Consider the following 18,300-nt stretch of genomic DNA (forward strand, 5'->3'; position numbering starts at 1 on the left):
GACGGTGGTGGGACCCCTGGCCCTGGCCCAGCCTGGTGGCTGCTGCCGGGCTCCTGCTGCTGCTGGCGGGCGCCATGTAGCTGGGTGCTGCTGCCTACGTGGCTCGTCGGGTGCTGCGGGACTTGGCCAGCCCGCAGACCCCCCCGGCAGACCACTTCCAGCTGGGGACATGTCTCTGCCTGGGCCGGAGGGGCGGAGGTGCTGGCTGGCATCCGCCTGGCCACCGGCCTCTGCGGGAAGAGGTTTGTCGCTGCCCCTCACGAGGTGGATTGCTGAGGTGCTGGGACAGAGCGGTGCCTCCCCTGAGCCTCACGGGACGATGCTCTGGCTGTGGGGTGGCAGCGGCTCCTCAGCCTCCTGTCATGGCTGTCCTGCACCCCTGCACGCCCCTCGGACAATTACTGTGTGGAAGAGGAGGGTCCTTCCCCATCTTTACCTCTTTTCACTCTTATTTTTTCGCTCGCTGCCCTATTGCTTGATGGTGCTTTAATCCTCGTGCAGATTTTAGCCTCTGCAGCCACTGCTAAATAAAGAGCATCCCCGTACCCAAACGTAGCACGTCTATAAGGGGCTGGGTGGCACAGGGAGGAGTGGGACCCCTCCACCATTTCCAGGCTGACCACATCTCCTTCCCCCTCCTGCGCTGCGCTCTCCCCTTGTCCCATGTGAGCTGCACAAAGCCCCTAGAGCACCCCGGCCTTCCCAGGGGAGATCTTCCCTGCTTCATCGCCCTCCCTGGCCTTGCGGCACCACCGGAGCCCATCCCTGTGCCCCCGCCCCACGAGTGGTGCCATAGTCTCTGAGCTGGGCTGGCTCAGCCCACCAGAAGAGGAGAGCAGGACACAGAGGGATGCCACAACCCCTTGGAGATGGTGGCACATGGCACAGGTCGGGGCTGGCTGTCACTGCAGGGACGTTTCAGTGCCAAGAAAAGCCACGGCACAATCAGCCCTTGTTGACACAGTTTTATTTACAGCAGAAGAGACCCTGGCCGGGCCACTGGCAGCACCGTGCCGGTGCACAAGGCAGGGGCTCATTCCTCCAGGAAAAGGCCTCCGTTGCCAACATGCAGCCAAGGCAAAACGTCCTTTAAAAAAGCAAGACTGTCACTGCAACGTCCCATGCCAGGAAGGGAGATGAAGCGGAAGCCAATTCTCCTGCAGCAAGTCCACGCTGGGGGCTGAGCCTTCAAAAACGTCATCGATGCCCCCATGCACCCCCCCAGCACGGGCAGAACACCCGCTTTGCTCCTGCAGCACCGCCATTTTTTGATTGGCAACGATTCGTCCTGGCAGGTGTCAGGGTTCGTCTGCCTTTTCAGGGGGGCCGTGCTCAGCGCCAAGTGCCCGGTCGGGGTCCTGGCGCTGCCGCCCAGCCCACCACTCCCGCAGCTCCTGGTACAGCTCCTGGTGCTCCTCCTTCCAGCACGTGAACTTCTCCGAGGTGAGCGCAGCATCGCTGAGCAGCTGCTCCAGGGCCTGCAGCTCCGCCAGCTTCGCCTGCCGAGAAGAGGGACACGTTTTGGGGTGGCCATCCATGGGCAAGGGGCTTTGGAGGGAGGGGGGATCAGGGGGCTGTGGGCTCCCACCTTGAGCGTGCTCTGCAGGGCCCGCACCGTGTGCACCTTCTCGTTGATGAGGGGGTTCTTGTTGCGCCGGATGAAGGACTTGCGGCACTGCTCCTGCGTCAGGAACCGCTGCCGCCCGATGAGGGACACCCCCCCCTGCTTCAGGCACTGCATCAGGCACTCGAAATCCTCCCCGGTGGGGTCTGGGTGAAGAGAGGGGGGCACCGTAGCAGGGGGGCAGCTCCAAAACCCCGTGGGGCTGCCCCATCACGCGACCCTTCCCCAGGAGCATCCTGACACGCTCCACGGTTCGCACTCAAACACACACCAACGTGAATTCCCCCCCCCAGCGCATGCACACATGCAAAAGGGTGGCCCTAACTTTGATTAAAGGGTGTACACGAGGTGACAGGGTGACAGATGTCACCACCCCAGCACCTACCCATGGGCGAGCAGGGCCGGGGGCTGCCCTGGGGGCTACTGGCTGTGCTGCTGGGCTCGCCGCCAGCCAGGAAGGGCTGGGCTCTCTCCGGGGTGTTTTGCTGCCTCTTTTTTGGCTGGGGGAGAGACGGGCAGAAGGTGAGACGAGGATCCTCCATCCCCTTCCCGGGATCTGCCATAGGGCCACTCACCGAGTCACAGCCATGCCTGGGGGGCTCCTCGTCAGGGTCCTCGGCTTCTGTCTCGCTGTAGCAGTCTGGAGGCCACAGGAGAGGATGGGGGGAGTGGGAAGCCCTGGGGCTGCCCCCCCAGCCCCCCTCCTTTCTCATATTTCCCCCAAATCATGGGCAAAGCTCCCAGTGGTCCCACGCAGGGATGGCAGCACCGGGCATGGCTGCCCCACCGGGACCGATGGCCTGTGGCTCCCTATGGGGTCCCCATCTCCCGCAGGGGAGACCCCATCTCCCACCCCGGTCAGGGCCCGTTACCTTCCTCCCTATCCGGGACCGACTGGTGGGCCAGTGTGTACTTCGTTTTGGCTGTTATCAGGTGACTGACCCACCTGGGGCAAGAAAGGACAGACAGACAGACAGCGCGAGGGTCATGGCCAGCCCGGCACGGTGGGACCAGCACCGGCTCTCGCCATCCGGCGCGTTACTCACATGCTCAAATCAGCCAGCGTTTCTGCAGCGAAGACAAAGGGCTTGTACCTCTGATGGGAGAGCTGGAACACACTGGAGGAGGACAAACCGCTGCTGGGGCTGCCCCGAGCCCCCATCCTGCCTCCCCTGTGCCACAGCCCCCCTGGCCTGACCCAGCCCAGGGGTTTGGGCTTTTCCCGGCCGTTGGGGATGCTTCAGTCCTCAGCCCCGGCCCAGATAACACCAGTAGTGCAACACATGTCTTGCTCAGAGCACGGGCTCCTGTACTGCACGACAGCCGGTCCCACCAGCACTGCAGGGACCCTTCCAGCCCCACAGGGACCCCGCCAGCCCCACAGGGACCCCACCATCACCGCGGGGACATGCAGGTGGTACCCAACAAGGCTCATCGGCACGTGCCCTTGGGACAGCATCTTCCCCTCCACCGCCAGCTGGGAGGTCCACAGTGAGACAGACCCCACTCACTATTTCTTCTTCTGCTCCCTCGTGCTCTCCAGGTCGTAGGTGGCCACATTGATGAGACCCGCAGCCTTCTCATCCTGCAAGGGACAAACAGCCGCATTCGCTGCCCGCCTTGGCTGCCCCACGTGGGGATCGAGGACACCCAGCATCCCCACTCACGTTGGGGTGGTGGTACCAGTAGAGCGTGTGGCCCTTCAGCACAAACCAGCACCGCTTCCACTTCTGGGCCATGAAGCCCACGTGGTCCTTCTTCTTCAGGAGCCAGCCATCGCAGTCCACCCGGCCCAGGTCCCGGCATGAGACCCGCCGGCGGCTCAGCCTGGTCGCCACTCCTGCTGGCCACAGCATTGGGGGGGGATGGGGGGAGGTCAAGAGCAGGGAAGGAGGAGCAGTGGGGAGAACCCCCAGCCCCAGCAGGGTCCCACTCACCTTTTGGTCTGCGTCCCGTCTGGGGGCTGCCCTGGACGGGGGGACAGAGATGAGCAGTTAGGGATCATGCAGGGGAGTGAGGGCACTGCAGCGTTAGCCGAGCCCCCCCCCCAGCAGCACCCACAGCCCCTAAGGACCCCCAACTCATGCACCCTGTGGCAGCAAGCTCAGAGGGGAACCCACCCCAGGGATGGGGGTTTTGCCTCCCAGCTCAGGCAGGACATGAAGTTCTGCACGTCGCCCCTTGATGTCCCCCCCAGGGACCCCCCTGCAAGGCTCAGCACTCATCTCCCACCAGCTCTCACCTCCCCAGGGAGCTGGCTGGGTTCTGTGCCCCCAGCCCCTGCAGCAGGGGCTACCGTGGGGCTGAGCTCTGCGGCACAGGGTCCGGCAGCAGCGAGGGTGCCTGGGGAGCACGGGGTGCCCGGGGTGCCCGGTGAGGTGCCCCCCTCCCACGCCTCCTCCTCCTCCTCCTCTGCACCTGCGAACAGCGAACGGGGCTGCAGCCTCCCATCCCGAGGGAGAAACCGCTCCGTCCCCACATGTCCCCTCTGCTCTGCTCCCCTCCTACCACGGCCAGGCAGCCCCAGCAGCTCTGCCACGGCCACCCCGGGCAGCCTCGTGTCCTGCTTGTCCTCTCCGTCCTCTTCGTCAGTGCCAGGGTCCGGTGCCGAGTCTGGCCCTGAGTCCAAGTCGGCAGCAGCACTGGGGGGAGAAGGGAACCCTGAGCTGAAAATCCCCTCAACTGCCACGGGGGTCCCGCTATCGGGCTGGCTGGGCCCCTGCTCGCTCAGGCACCCACGGTTCTCCCTGCCCAAGGAAGAGCAGGGCTGGAGGCAACGTGGCGGTGGTGGCCCAGCACCGGCTCCACTGGCCTCCGTGCTCCAGCGCCCAGCCCGGCAGCTCCTGCCCAGCTCGTCCACACTGCTGAGGGCTCTGCGCACGCCTTTCCATTCCGGGAGAGAAGGGTCATGTCTAAATATAGTTTCAACCCCATTAAAACGTTACCAAGTGAATGGATTACAAACACAACCAGTTTTTTTTTCATTCCTTAAGACTGCTGGCGGCTTCCGGGGCAGATCACAGGCAGCTGCTGCGCTGCTGGCACCTCTCCCTCCAAAAGGAAGGGAATGGGGCTCAGGAGCACCCAAATGCCTCCGCACTGGTCAGGTTGGGGGTGTCAGGGCATGGGGCTCACCTGGAGGTCAGAGACACGGGGCTGCCTGGGCGCTCGCTGCTCCTGGTGTCGGAGGGATCCGCAGAGTCCAGAAACGCTCCCGGGAGCTGTGGATGGAGCATCAGGGTCAGCTCACGTCCCGCCATGGTCCCTCAGCGCTTTAGGGACCACCAACGCCGTCGGAGATGCCTGGCTCCGAGCATCCTTGCCCAGTTCCCAGCACAGCCTGGCGTGGCACTGGGGCGATACTGGGAGAACTGGGATGGCTCACCTGCTGCCGGGGAGAGCAGGGAGAGCGGGGCGAGTGGGGCAGGTCGAGGGGAATCTTCTTCAGCACCAGCGTCACCCCACTCGCCTTCTCCAGCAGCTTCTTCATCAGGTTGTCCCGTGTCCAACCCACCTGCGCACACCCTCTATGAGCCGGGGACATCGCCCCAGCCCCACGGCCCCGTGCACCCTCCCAGCCCCACAGCTCCCACATCCCAAAAACCCTCTCTGACCGCAGCTCTGCCGTCCCCCCCATGTCCTCCCCAGCCACAGATCACACACCCCAGAGATGTCCCCGGCCGTGGCTCCTGTGTCCTGCGCGTTTCCCCAGCCACAGCTCTCACATTGCCCAAATCCAGCGGCTTCTGCATCCCCCAAACCCCCCTGGCTGCTGCATCCCCCAGGTCCTGTCCTGCTCCAGCTCCTGCATCCCCCAAACCTTCCGGCTCCTGTGTCTCCCAGACCTTTCCCAGCCACGGCTCCTGCATTCCACAGACTGCAGCCCCCGTTTCCCCCAAATCCTCCCAGCCCTGCACCTCCCCAGCCACGACCTCACTGCTGAAACCAGCACCGTCCTGGAGCCCCCGTCCTCCCCGACTCACCACCACCTGCTCATTGACCTGCACGATCTCGTCTCCGGGCAGGATGCGGCCCCCATGGGAAGCCAGGGCCTGGGGCAGAGGCAGGGTGGGATTGGGGTGCCTGGCCCCTCCCCCTCCCCCTGGCTAATCCACACTCAGGAGCTCTCCTGGCTCGGGAACACTGCGGTGGGGGGTGGCAGGGGGGTGTTAACCATTAACCCATGGCCTGACCTTGCATAGCACTGGTCAGAGGGGCTGGGGGGATCGGGGTGTGCAGGGGGGGGCTCCCCCCATGGCTCAGGCTGTGCTCACACATGAGATGAGTTGCATGGTCTCAGCTGCCGGCAGCCACCCCAAGTTCTGGGTTGAGGTGGGGGGTGGATTAGGGCCTTAAGAGGCTGGCAGGATCCAGCCAGCCTGGTTGCAGCTGGGGTGGGTGGTATTTCCCACGGCAGGTGCTAAAAGGGGGTGACTGGGGGACAGGGTGTCACAGGGTGAGTGACAGACTGGGAGGGGCAGCCCCCCACTCACCTCCGAGGTGGTCGCAGACACGAAGTGCAGGCAGGAGCTGGTGGAGCTGATCTCAAAGCCCTGGTGGGGGGATGGGAGGGAGGTGTGAGGGGGGTGCAGGGGGTGCTGAGGGGTCCCGGGGCAGTGAGGGGGCACTGGGGACTCACCAGCAGGGTGGGGGGGAGTGGTGGGGGACTCCCCAGCAGGTCAGAGGGTGGTGTCGGAGTGTTGGGGTATGTTGAGGGGCTGCCCCACGGGCTGGGGGGCAGCACCAGCTCCACGCACTGCAGCACAGCCCTGCGGTCCAGCAGTGCCGGGGGGCTGCAGCCCACGATGCTCTCACAGATGCCCACGATGTGCTGGCACTGTGGGTGACAGTGGGGGGCTGCAGGGGGGCTCTGGCAGCACCAGCCCCCCCATACCCACCACCCCCTCCTCACCCAGCACTTACGATCCGCAGGATCTGGCTGTCCCTCTCGGCCGCAGGGTGGTCCTGGGGGGACAAGATGTGGGGCTGAGTGGGACAGGATGGCTCAGCACCCTCCATCCCAGCTAGGGGGGGCCGGTGGGGAACCCCTCCCGTAATACATCCCCCCCTCACCCCAGCTCTCCCCTCTGCTCCAGCAGAGAGAGCTTTGGGGGACAGGAGAGCAGCTGGCTGGCTCCCCCCTACATCCCCTTGACACTGTGCCCATCACCGTGGCCTCGGGGCAGCACAGCCACCCTGGGCACCCACCGCCTGCAGCGTCTCTGCCAGCTGGGCACAGAGCACCACGATGTCCCGACTGGCCGAAAAGTCGTTGAGGGTGGAGAAGAGGTACCTGGGGGCAGGGGGCAGCAGAGAGCTCAGCCCCAGGTGCAGGGGGCACACAACACCCATGGGTGCCCTCACCCACCCCGGACCTGTTGAGCCAGGAGAAGAGCCCTTTGGCCGCCCCGATCAGGTCGATGATGCGGGCCAGGAGGGTGAGTGGGGGTGGCCAGGGGGCAGCCCCAGCCGGTGACCCCCCCAGCACCAGGCTCTGGATGCCCTGTGCCAGCTCCCGCAGCCTCTCCGTCAGTGTCCGCAGGCTGGTGCTCGCTAGCCCTGAGTCCTGAGTGGGAGGACAGGGACACCAGGGGTCTCTGGGGTGCCCCCACATCCCCATCTTCACGCAATCCAGAGTGTCCTTGAATCCCAATTCCACCCAGCCCAGGGTGCCCCCACATTCCCCCCTCCACCCAGTCCAGGGTGCCCCTGTGTCCCCACCATCACCCAGGCCAGGATGTCCCCATATCCTCCCTCTCTGGCCCACTGTGCCCCCATTCCACCCCCCCCATTCATCCAGCCTAGGGTGCCCCTACATCCCCCCTCCCTCCAGCCAAAGTTTTCCCCATGTCCCCCCCTCCGCCCAGTCCAAGGTTCCCCCATGTGCGCCCTCCACCCAGCCCAGGGTGCCCCAGTGTCGCCACCATCACCCAGCCCAAGATGTCCCCACATCCTCCTCCTCCAGCCCAGGGTGCCCTCACATCCCCCCCTTCTTCCAGGCGACCCCCGCAGCACCCATGAGTGTCAGCACTCACCAGGGCGCGGAGCTGCTCCACAGCCTCCAGCAGCAGCTCCTGGTGCCCCAGGCACCGCACGCCCAGCGCCTCCAGGACCCCCGCCGACAGCCCCAGCAGCTCGGGCCCCGCCAGCCCCCACGCCTCGAAGGGGTACCCCTGCACCGCCACGTCGAGCCCTGCCCACAGCCCTGCCCTAGTGCCAGTGGACACGGCGGGGTGGCCCAGCACCCCCCCACCAGTGTCCCTGCTGGCCCCTGCTCCGGAGACCCCAGGCAGGGGGACGCTCGGCTGCTGGGAGAGCCCTTCCCATGCAATGAGTTCACCGGGTCTCAGCCCAGATGGCGGGGGTGGCTGGACCCCCACCCCACCACCAGCTGGATCCAGGGCCCGATCCCTCCCACCAAGGGCAAGGGATAAGGAACGGGAAACAGCTGCCACCCCTCTGGCCACCCCAGTCCACCCACACGTCCCCAAACTGGGGACATCCCACCCCAGATCCCCACCCCAGGGCCAGCAGTGGGGTCCCCCCCTTTTTGGGGGCAGTCAGGGCGCAGCGAGGGGAGGTCTCACCTCGGAGCCAGGCGGCCACCCGCGCGGGGCCCCAGGCACCCACAGGCTCCATGGCGGCCAGGCCGGAACCCGCGGCGGGAGCGGCTGCTCACCTGCGCCGGGGACGGGCGGCCCCATTGGCGCACCCATGTGCCGCTCACCGCGGCGCCCCGGTGAGTCACGGGCCGGACGGTGACGCGTGGCTGCCGAAACTCCCCCCGGGGTGGGGGGGATGGCACCCACCCAGGGAGCCTCCTCAGCCTCAGTTTCCCCATGAGATGAGGCATCCCCCTCCCACCACTGCACGCGGCGGGGGCTGAGTCCCAGCAGAACTCATGGCACGAGTGGGTGTCTCCCCAGGAGCCCTGTAGGACCAGGGTTTGGCCTCACAGCCCCCAGTAAGGGCTTAGGGAAAGGCCCTGCTCAGCCCCCTCCCCACCACCCGAGGACTTTGGGGGTGACCCTCCCCCAGGCACGATTCCCACCCCTTCCTTCGCAGGTGGGGAAACTGAGGCAGGGGGCAACCCGGGCGCAGGGCTGCAGAGGGGCTGTCACCACAGAGGCCGGCTCTCCCGCCCGGCTAAATCTGACCTGGGCTGCCACTGGCCCCCCCTCACCAGCACCCCGGCGCCCGTCTCCCCCCGCCCTGGCATGTGCGCTTGGGGGAGCAGCGGGCGCTGATCGCGGCTGACAGCTGCTCGGTGCTCGCCGGGTGCGTGCCGCCCTTTCCGAGGGGGCCACGGGGCCGGCAGGCGGGCGACGGACGCGGACCTCTTTGCGGTGGCTGGGTCGGGGTGGGGGTCCTGAGGTTTGGGGGGGCCCCTGCCCCTCTGCTGCCCCACGGGGCCTGATCCTGCTGCTCCCCGCCGCGCCATGATCATCCGCCCCAGACGCTTAACGCCGGGGTACTTCCGTCTGCTCCAGGTAAGGGGTGAGCGGGGTCGGGGGGAGCCCACGGGGACCCACGGGGACCCCCAGGACCCTGCCCACGCTGCCCACCAGGCCTGCTGGCTGCAGGAGCCGTGCCGGGCCATATCCTGGCTCCGGACTGGTGACGAGGGTGCTGCTGGTGGAGCCTGGCAAGCGCTGCATGGGGCACCCCAAAAGCACCCCTGGACACCCCGGGGTGGGAGGGGGCCCACAAAGCTGCCCCCATCACCCTTACATCCCAGCCAGGCGTGACGGGGACATTCAGGGCATGGCCGTGGGTCCCCCATCCCCATGGGTTGGGGGCTCGGGATCTCACAGCGCTCCTCTCCCCTCTCTCCCCCCACAGATGCAGCTGGCGGCGGGCCGGGGGGCTGAGCCGGGGGGGCGGCTGCTGACCCCCCTGGCCCTGCTGCTGGCGGCTGCCGGGCTCTGCCTCTCCTTCTACAGCGCCCGGAGGATGGCCGGCCCTGCCAAGGCCCCCCCGGAGCAGTGAGGAGGGGGCCAGCGGGGCTGGTCCCCAGGGGGGTGCCGGGGTCCCCCTCCACCCGCTGGCCCCCACCCCAGCGGAGCTGCCGGATGCGGATCCTTTCCAGCTGATCTGCGCCACGTCCAGCCCATCCCTCCATGCCTGGGCGGTGCGATGCCCAGGGGCAGGGGGACACGCGCCCCTGTTCCCCCAGGCCTCTATCCCCCCGTCTGTCCCCGCTTTCGGGAGCTGGTTCAACGACCAGGAGCTGCCAGCTGATCCCCGGACCGAGCCACTGCGAGACACCAGAATCTGCCACATGAAGACCAGAAGCTGAACGGACAGACAGACGGATGGCAGAGCCGGGTGCCACATCCATCTCCATCTCCCCTACTAAGCAGAGGGGTCTGGGGGGTCCATGGCACCCCACTGGTGCCCACGCAGCCCCCCCAATCCCTGCAGGGACAGCAGCCAGCCCGGCCCTGCAGAAAGGAGGTCAGCACTGAGCGCCGTTAGGTAACGCGGCGGGGAGGGCTGGGACCAAACCGGCCTCTGCGCCAACGGAGGGGGCAGACGGGGCCACGGGGACGGCGATGCGTCCCTCGGGCAGGCGCATCCTGCTAGGATGGGGTCTGCAACCTTCCCGGCTCCCCTCGTTCCCACCGAACCCGCGCGGAGCTGCAGCACGGAGCTGGTAACAGCTGGATTTAGTCACCTCCATCTCCCTGGGGCTGGGGGGGACAAATACGGGTGGGCTGCGTGGAAATAAATCCTTTCCTGCCGAGCACAGCTGCCGGGTCACGCTGCCTCTCTGTTCCTCCAGCCCAGCGCCCCGTCCCCAGCTCCGTCCCCGGCTCCACAGGAGGGACAAACCTCCAGCCTGAGGGTTTTGCTGCCAGGGCTGTGTCCACAAGACCCGCTCTGCAAAAATGGGCAGCAGCGGGTGGTGGCATCATCACACAAAGCCCCCCCGAGAGCTGGGCAGGCAGCAGCAGCGTCACCGGCCCCATCACAAAAGCATCAGGCTGGTGGACACGATGAGGTGGGGCTGATGGCACCACACATGCAGCTTCAGTGCTTCAGGAAGATGGAATCACTTGCAGGTGTGGGTTTTAGGGGACAGGAGCCTGAAAGTGTCCCTGCTGGGGGGGGACACATCACTCCCCGTGGGCAGGGCCAGCACCTCAATGAGCTGCTTGCTGCAGACCCAAGCACTTGACGAAGAGCTCATTCAAACGCATACTCCCCACCAAAAACCAGCCCCGTATCTGCTACCGCAGGCTGGGAACCCTCTGCCAGGGGCAAAAAGCAGAGGGAGCTTTCCCACTCTGCCAGGGCTGGAGCACTGGGACGAGGCTGTTCCTCCGGGCTGGCACAGACACCGACGACGTTCCCCTTTGAGCGCTCGGTAAGAGCACAACACCAAAACGTTGCACCCCAAGGGGTGGCTGCCACCCTCCGGTGGGGGCTGGGGTGACGCTCACAGAGGGCTCTCAACACTGCCAGCCTGTTGGGTGACATATTTTAATGGATGCCTCACCGGGATCAACCTCTGCCCCAAGGGGAGAGGCCCAAAACCGCTCTGAAAGCAAAGAGCCGAGCGCACAGTCCCGCCGGCGCTTAGGGAAGAAGCGGATCGCCCCTTCCCTGAAAAGGAGGACACACAGTGAGGGCACCCAGGGTCTCGCTGGCTCCTTCTCCTCGTTAGCGCCGCGGCGAGGAGGGCTGCCGGGAGGAGCCGGCGCGTTCGCTGGCTGGCAGGTTGTGCCAGGGCATGTTCTTCTCCCAAAGCTGAGGACAAAGACGCTTTTATGGAGCTGCCCAGCCCCTCGGTCCATTGCACTCAGCTGGAGGCCTCCATCTCGGTGACTTCCTCGAGCGGCTGGGTCTGCACTTCCACCTTCTTCGGGGGGATGTAGGAGCCCATGCCGGCGGCACGCTCTGCCTCCTCCTGCGTGTACGGTGCCTCCCGCAGCTCCTTCAGCCTGCGGGTAGGGCAGAGAGGAGGGCTGAAGCCTTCCAGCCCAGCTCCTCCAAACGAGCCTGACCCTGAGCTGACTCTGCCGCTCACCCCACCCCACGAAGTCAGGGCAGGGGGCTGCAGCTGGGGCAGGGCGCAAGCCCACAGGGCCGCTCAGGAGCCCGCGGGGCCGCTCAGGAGCCCACTGGTGTTCCCCCTTACCTCTTCTTGTGCACCTTGGACCTGAAGTGCTCCTTCATGCTGGTCAGGTCCACGAAGTAGCGCCTGGGGGGGCAAGCAGCTGGGGGTCAGGGGGCCTCCAAGGCAGCAGCAGGGCAGAGGAGAGGCCTACTGAGGAGGCAGGGTCCCCCCCAGCCCCCTGGGGCCGGTCCCCCAAGGGCCAGGGTCCCCCAAACACCTGAAAAAGCTGCCCCCAAGGGCCAGGGTCCCTGCCACGACCAGGACAAGATCCCTCCAGGGGGATTAGAGCTCCTCTCACCGGGACCAGCCCCCCTCAGAGCCAGGGACCCCCTTCGGGACCAGGACAACCCTCTTCCAGGGGCCAGGGACCCCCCAGGACCAGGACAACTGCCCCCCGCAGGGGCCGGGTAACCCCCAGCATCAAGGCACGCCCCTCCCAAGCTTACAGCCCTCCCTCCCCAACCGCCCCGCGACCGGGACCCCGGGACCCCCCCCTGGTGCGGAGACACCCCCCCGTCCCCGGGCCCTCCAGGCCCCCCCGCCGGCGCACGCACGCGCAGTGCAGGCAGTAGAACTGGGCGCAGCCCGGCAGGTCGGGGTCGGGCTCCTGCCGCAGCAGCCGAGCGGCGTTCTCGGGCCGCAGGTCCCCGTGGATCTCGTCCAAGTCGCGGCGCCGCCGCTTCGTCTTCAACTGCCGCGCCAGCTTGTGCGCCCGGTGGGCGCCGGTGCGGCGGCTGCTGCGCGGCGACATGGCGGAAACACGCCGGGACGGCGCCCCGCAGTGCGCAGGCGCAGGCGGCTTCAGGCCCCGCCCCCCCGCCCGGGTATACCCCGCCCACCAGGCGGCAGAGCCTATCGTGTCTGCCGGCCACGCCCACGAGGCAGAAGACCACGCCCACGTGCCGGGAGGCCACGCCCCCAGCCCAGCCGCATGGCTCTGCCCCGCGGCCGTGCCTGTCCCCGCGGGCCGGTGAGTGGCCCCGGGGGCAGCGGCGTCCCGAAGGCCGTCAGCACCCGGCGCAGCCGCCCCCGGGCTGTCCCCGCGGTGGGGTACAGGGCCCGGCCCCGGGGCAGGGGGTGAGCGGGTCCCGTCCCGCCCCGGTCACTGCTGCGCTGAGCTGGGGAGGGCTCAGCGCGCCGTGTCGCAGCACCGATCGTGTTTCCTCCGCCCTCGGTGATCAATTATAGATGGGGACCCACGGCGGGGGGAGCACCGAGCCCCAGCGTGTGCTCTGCGCCGGGGGCTTGGGCTGGCTGCTGCCCCTGGAGGTCCCCTGTGGGCGAGGGGCACTGGGGGGGCTGGGGGGTGGAGGAGGGGGGACTGGGGGTGACCAGAGAAGCTGCCCTCGCGCTGCCCCCGGCTCAGGCCAGGCTCAGGTTCCCCTTTGTGCATCAAAAGCGGCCCCTGAAACATTAATGAAGCCACCGGATCGCCGGGGAGGCACGGGGGGGCCCAGCCCTGCACCCCTCCTGCTCCCCACAGCACCCGCCAGCTCCCAGCCCCGCTGAGCCCCTCACCATGACCCAGGGCTTCTGGCGGCTCTACAAGGCCAAAGTGCTGCAGACCCTGGGGGGGGCACGGGCAGACGGGGTGCTGCAGGAGGAGGTAGGGTGGTGGGGGGTGGTCACCACCAAGCTTGGGTCCCCCCGGAGCAGGGTGACCAACCTCCCTTCTCCCCCTACCCACACCACTGCCCTCACATGGGGCCTTCGTTTCAGGGAGACCCCCCTGAGCTGATGGAGACGGCCGAACCCCCCCCACTGATGGAGGAGGGACCCAGCCCCATGTCCCAGCTGGCGAGGAAGGTGAGGAGGGGGCCGGGGGAAGCCGGGGGACTGGGGGGACCTACTGGGACCTGGAGGTCCCCAGTGAGCCCGGTGCTGCCTCCCCCACAGGTGCAGGGGGTGGGTGCCCGGGGCTGGCGGACGCTTTCGTCCCTCTTCACCCGCGACGACGAGCACCAGCTGCTCAGCCCGGAGCCCTGCGCAGACCAGTAAGTTGCAGCTTGATGGGGGGGACCCCAAAGCCTGGACCCAGCACCTGGGAGCTGCCAAGTCCTCGCATCTGCCCGTCCCATCACCTGCCTCCCCCTCCCCTGCCTGCACCCATGGGGCTGGGCTAGGGGGCAGCAGGGGGAGAGCCAGCATGAAGTGGGGACATGGAGGGGTTTGGGGGTCCCAGTCCTGGCCATAGTGGGACTCGGTGAGAAGGGTCCCCATACCAATGTCCTTGTCCCACTCTCTCCCCAGCCCGCTGGCCGCCTCGCCGCCCGAGCCACCCCCCTCCGAGAAGGCATCTGGCTTTTGGGATCTCTTTGCTACCAAGTGGCAGCAGGCATCGGGGCCGGACAAGGGGGTGCCCGCCCCGGAGCCGGGGGAAAGCCCCGGAGAGCCGCCGGGTGATGATGGCAGTGACCTGCGGGAGCCGGAGGAAGGGGCCTTCCACTGGGGCTTCCTGGCCGGCAAACTGGCCGAAATACGGAATAAAAATGCCCCCAAGGGCAACTAGAGGAGGAGGAGGCGCTGGCTGGACCCTCCAGCAGTGCGAGCGGCCCCCCCACTGCTGGCAGGCAGCCCCCCGGGTGGCTCCATGGTGGGTTTCGGCGACATGTCTGCACTAAACACCCCGAGGTGCCTCTTTCCTGGAGCCCTGCCTGGTGCTTTCTTCGCCCTCGGTCCCCCCCCGGCAGTCCCGTCGTCCCTGGAGCAGCATGGCCCTACGGTGGGGATGGGGACCTGCCACCCCCAGCCCCAAAGAGTCCCCCCACTCGGCCAGGGCCCTGCCCGCACAAACCACGCACACTGCCAGGCTAGAAAACACCCCAACCAGGTTTATTGTGCACTGCTTTGGCCCCAACAGCCCCTTTTCTGGGAAGGAGGGAGCTGTGGGGTGGGCACTGCCCGCGACGGGGGGCTCGGGCTCTGCCCACCCCCTCAGCCTGCAGCCAGTGCAGGATGTGAGCAGCTGAGGGGGCTGCAATCCCGTCCCACCACCCTGGGCTGGAGACAGGGAGGATGGAGGAGAGGGGCTGCAGTGGGGGGACAGCAGCCTGCCAGTCCCACGCCACACAGAGACTCACCCAGGGGAGCCCCTTCCCCACCTGCCCCTCGAGTTCCTGCACTGTGCTCAGCCCTGGCTGCAGGGTAGACCTTGTGGGCCACCTGGCCAGCATCAGCCCCGTGGCTCCAGGACTGTGAATGCCACCAGCCCTTCGGCCACCTCCAGTGAGGGCAAGGGGATGCATCCAGCCAGCGGGACCCGCATGGGCATCCTCGTCCCCAGCCACGCTGCCTCTGCTCAGACGGTGGACTCCTTGGCAGCCGCCCAGGCTCTCTGGCAGCCGTAGAGCCACTTGATGACACGGGCGTTGCGCTCCACCACCGACACGGTGGAGACCAACCGGGTGTCTGGCTCCTCTTCGCCCAGCCCCGCGTCCCCCTCGCTGCCCCCCGAGGCCTGCTCAGGCTCTGACTCGCAGGAGCCAGGGAACCAAGCCGAGGCGTTGTCCCAGCCTGCCGGCCCGAACTGCTCCTGCCCCAGCAGCTCCACCAGTGCCCGGTCCAGCCCGCAGTAGTTGAAGAACCGCTCCTGCTCCGACAGCGGCAGGGAAACACGCAGAGCCAGTGCCTGCTTGCCAGGGGACCGGGGGGGCTGTGCCGCTGGGCTGCTGGGCAGAGGGAAGATGCCACCACTGCCACCACCGCCGCCGCTGCTGGCACCTAGCGTCCTCATGTCCTCTTTCTCTGCAGGCACCCACAGCATGGGGGTCTCGGGGCTTTGCGGGGCTGGTGGCCCCTCATCCAGCCCCCTGGCTGGGGGGGAGCTGGGGGGCTTGTCCCTGAGGGGTCCCTGGAAGAGACGTCGCACCAGCCCGGCACCCTTGGCGTTCTCCTTGTCCCCCCCCGGGCAGTCTCGTTTCTGTCGGTAGATGACGAGCGAGTCGGGTCTCAGCAGGCGCCTGCTGCCAGTCCGGCGCAACACGGGGGACTGGGAGCACGGCAGCTTCCTGGGACCCTCCCGGCTCAGCTCCGAGCCCTGACACAGCTCATTACACTGCTGGCGGACGAGGAGGTGCCGGCCGCGAGGGGAGAGCCGGGGGGAGCAGCCCCGTAGCGCCGGCTCCTGCCGGCTGTTGATGACTTGCTGGGATTTAACGTATTTGGCTTTGTCGGCCTCCAGCCGCTCCACGGCGCTGGGCATCCTGCCCCCACTGCCCCCCGGCTCCCGCGGGCACTCGGGGCCCCGGTTCAGCCAGGCCAGGGGGGAGCCACGGCTGGGGGCCACAAGGTGCAGGTTGCTGGAGGTGCAGATGGCGACTGGGGGGCTGCCCAGGGGCACCATCACCCCCCAGCCCCGACACAGCACCCCTGCTCACTCTGCTCCTCTCTGGGGTGGTTCGGAGCGTTGGGTGCTGTGGCCGAGGAGGCTCCTGAAGCTTCGCTCGTCTCCTGAATTCAGCCCTGGGAGGAGAGAGGAGAGCGGGGTTAGCGCCAAGGGCGCAGTGACAGCAGGAGGACAGGGGGTGAAGGGGGACCAGGGGTCCCCTCGACCCAAGCAGGGCAGGGAGGCAGCAGGCAGCCCCGCCAGCCCAGGCAGGAACAATCCCAGGGCAGGAAAAGAGAAGCGCCGAGCATCCGCCGGCTTCGCCCGCATCCCAGGAGCGGCTTCCAACAGGAAAAAATACCGGAGCTGGCTACCTTATCTTTCCAAGCGCAGGGACAGCAGGACAAAGCCCCCGTGCGCAGGATTGCTGGCGAGCTGCCCTGGCCAGGCCCGTGCGTGGTGACAGCGGGACGGGGCTGGGGGATGTTTCGGGGTGTCTGTGCTGTGCTCCCCACAGCCAGGGTGGGCTCGGCTGCCCGGGAGGGCGGGCACCTGTCCTGCTCCGTGCGTGGGGGTCAGGGAGCAAAGGGGCTTTTGTCAGCCCCAGGGTGTGATGGCTCTTGCTCAGCTGTACCCGAGCATTTGCGCGGGATCGGAATGCCAATCCAGCGGTGGAGGTGGGTGCTGAAGCCTGACCCAGAGGCAATAAATGCCCAAAGCAGATGGTTTCATGGAGCAGAATGGGCCCCAATGGCTGTGAAGAGCTGCCCCACAGCCAGCAGCTGACCCAGCCCCACTGCTTCCCTGGGTGACGGCGGGGACATGGGGCTGGGCAGAATGGGGCTCTCTAGAGAGCAAACAGCCCAGGAGCCATCTGCCCACATCCCTCCACACACAGCCCACGGGCTCCAACACCACATCCACCCGCCGTGTCCACATAGGGAAACTGAGGCACGGGGTTTGTCTGGTCCTGTGCACCCAAGGGATGAGTTCCTCAGCCTCCCCCAGTGCTCCGTGGTGGCTTGAGGGAAGATGGTCCTGGCACACGGTCCCAGCACCCAACAAATTCACCCCAGCAGAGCCAGCGTGCCCAGGATGCGACTGCCCGTGTCCATGTCCCAACATGCTCCCCAGCCCCGCTGCCAGGATCAGCGCCTAGCCCCTGGGCTTGGCGGGTGGAGGATGCTCTTGCTCACCTGAGCCCACGAGGGATGCTGGGACGGGATGCAGGGATGGGATGTCGGGATGGGATGCTCCAGTCTCACTCAGCTCCAGCCCCTCTGGCTGCCGGCAGCAAACTGAGCCCGGAGCCAGCAGGAGCCTCATATAGAGGGTGAGGAAGAGGAAGGGCCACCCTGTTAACCCCTGCCAGCCCAGCCCTGTCAGCAGGAGCTCCCCCTGTGCCCACCCTGCCAGCCTGACCCCTGCAGCCCCAGCCCTCACCCCTGGAGCCCTGCCCCTGCCCAGCCAGCATTAACCCTCCTTCTCCCACAGCTCCAGCTCAGCTTCCCCAGCTTTTCTCCTCCCTCTGCCTCCCTACAGGAGCCTGGCCGGGATTTTGGGATCCAGAGCAGAGATCTCTGCCCCCTCCCAGGCAGGACTGAGTCTCCCTGTGCACCCCCAGCACACGGGGCAGCAGGAATGGGACAGGGAAACCATGTCCTCTCTGGCAGCTTCTCCTACATCCACCCCAAGATACTGGGGGCAGCTCAGAGGCAGGAGCTCACTGTGATCTTCTTCCCCAGGATCCCACAACGGCCCTGAGACTGAGGAGGGAGAAGGAGGGAGGAAGGGTCCTTCTGGCCCCTTCTCTGCTGGTGGCGAAAGAGTCAAAGCCAGCCCCAAGCCAGGCCGGATCCTGCCTCCTCTTCCCCCCGGGAAGGGCTGTAAATCGCAGGAAGCCACAATGGGCTGGAGCCGGCTCAGGGGCTATTTTTACCGCTGCCCTCTCCCCTTCCCGAGGGCTGAGCATTCCCATGGGGGCAGCCCCCAGTCCCCCTCCATCCCCAGCACCCGGGGGGGCTGTGAACATGGTATTGCAGTGGCTGGGGGGGGGTGGGGGGGGGTGTGAAGAACACGCTGCACCCTGAGTTGGGCTCCCAGCCCCTTGGAGCGGGGTCAGAGAAAGCCCCAGTGCTCCTGAGGGACCCGCCAGCTCTATCCATCCCTTTCCCAGCCCGAGGGGATTCACCAGCTCCCTCCATCTTTCCCCATCTCCTCTGGATGGAG

At 67.1% G+C, this 18,300-nt stretch overlaps 4 protein-coding genes across 4 annotated transcripts; 1 reads left to right on the top strand and 3 right to left on the bottom strand.

The window, feature by feature from the left end:
* Positions 1–1,033: 1,033 nt before the first annotated feature.
* Positions 1,034–8,263, bottom strand: CNKSR1 (connector enhancer of kinase suppressor of Ras 1). Its single transcript, XM_086625898.1, has 19 exons — positions 8,212–8,263; positions 7,660–7,817; positions 7,000–7,190; positions 6,833–6,917; positions 6,548–6,589; positions 6,118–6,461; positions 5,608–5,676; positions 5,010–5,138; positions 4,760–4,845; positions 4,133–4,266; positions 3,867–4,042; positions 3,562–3,592; positions 3,292–3,464; positions 3,136–3,209; positions 2,671–2,742; positions 2,497–2,570; positions 2,200–2,264; positions 2,010–2,124; positions 1,034–1,770 (listed from the first exon to the last, which is right to left on the bottom strand). The coding sequence occupies exons 8-19, from the start codon at positions 5,112–5,114 to the stop codon at positions 1,034–1,036; spliced, it is 1,842 nt and encodes a 613-aa protein (XP_086482024.1). The 5' UTR covers positions 5,115–5,138; positions 5,608–5,676; positions 6,118–6,461; positions 6,548–6,589; positions 6,833–6,917; positions 7,000–7,190; positions 7,660–7,817; positions 8,212–8,263.
* Positions 8,264–11,106: 2,843 nt separating this feature from the next.
* ZNF593 (zinc finger protein 593) lies at positions 11,107–12,498 on the bottom strand. Its single transcript, XM_086626216.1, has 3 exons — positions 12,302–12,498; positions 11,769–11,831; positions 11,107–11,571 (listed from the first exon to the last, which is right to left on the bottom strand). The coding sequence occupies exons 1-3, from the start codon at positions 12,496–12,498 to the stop codon at positions 11,430–11,432; spliced, it is 402 nt and encodes a 133-aa protein (XP_086482342.1). The 3' UTR covers positions 11,107–11,429.
* Positions 12,499–13,266: 768 nt separating this feature from the next.
* On the top strand, positions 13,267–14,256 carry C24H1orf232 (chromosome 24 C1orf232 homolog). Its single transcript, XM_086626281.1, has 4 exons — positions 13,267–13,353; positions 13,467–13,553; positions 13,644–13,741; positions 13,998–14,256. Exons 1-4 carry the CDS (start codon positions 13,267–13,269, stop codon positions 14,254–14,256), a joined length of 531 nt encoding a protein of 176 aa, XP_086482407.1.
* A 789-nt stretch (positions 14,257–15,045) lies between these two features.
* Positions 15,046–16,089, bottom strand: FAM110D (family with sequence similarity 110 member D). The gene has a single exon (XM_086626222.1). The coding sequence runs from the start codon at positions 16,087–16,089 to the stop codon at positions 15,046–15,048; it is 1,044 nt and encodes a 347-aa protein (XP_086482348.1).
* Between the last annotated feature and the right edge of the window lie 2,211 nt (positions 16,090–18,300).

The sequence above is a fragment of the Tauraco erythrolophus genome, chromosome 24 (genome assembly GCF_009769465.1).
Source record: "Tauraco erythrolophus isolate bTauEry1 chromosome 24, bTauEry1.pri, whole genome shotgun sequence".
Taxonomy (NCBI): domain Eukaryota; kingdom Metazoa; phylum Chordata; class Aves; order Musophagiformes; family Musophagidae; genus Tauraco; species Tauraco erythrolophus.

Coding starts and splice junctions, on each gene's coding strand:
- ZNF593 (XM_086626216.1), bottom strand. CDS start 12,498: ATGTCGCCGCGCAGCAGCCGCCGCACCGGCGCCCACCGGGCGCACAAG. Junction 11,832..12,301: donor TTCTACTGCCTGCACTGCGC/GTGCGTGCGCCG, acceptor TTGCCCCCCCAG/GCGCTACTTCGTGGACCTGA. Junction 11,572..11,768: donor TCCAAGGTGCACAAGAAGAG/GTAAGGGGGAAC, acceptor CCCTACCCGCAG/GCTGAAGGAGCTGCGGGAGG.
- CNKSR1 (XM_086625898.1), bottom strand. CDS start 5,114: ATGAAGAAGCTGCTGGAGAAGGCGAGTGGGGTGACGCTGGTGCTGAAG. Junction 3,465..3,561: donor GACGGGACGCAGACCAAAAG/GTGAGTGGGACC, acceptor TGTGGCCAGCAG/GAGTGGCGACCAGGCTGAGC. Junction 3,210..3,291: donor ACTGGTACCACCACCCCAAC/GTGAGTGGGGAT, acceptor TGTCCCTTGCAG/GATGAGAAGGCTGCGGGTCT.
- C24H1orf232 (XM_086626281.1), top strand. CDS start 13,267: ATGACCCAGGGCTTCTGGCGGCTCTACAAGGCCAAAGTGCTGCAGACC. Junction 13,354..13,466: donor ACGGGGTGCTGCAGGAGGAG/GTAGGGTGGTGG, acceptor CCTTCGTTTCAG/GGAGACCCCCCTGAGCTGAT. Junction 13,554..13,643: donor TGTCCCAGCTGGCGAGGAAG/GTGAGGAGGGGG, acceptor CCTCCCCCACAG/GTGCAGGGGGTGGGTGCCCG.
- FAM110D (XM_086626222.1), bottom strand. CDS start 16,089: ATGGTGCCCCTGGGCAGCCCCCCAGTCGCCATCTGCACCTCCAGCAAC.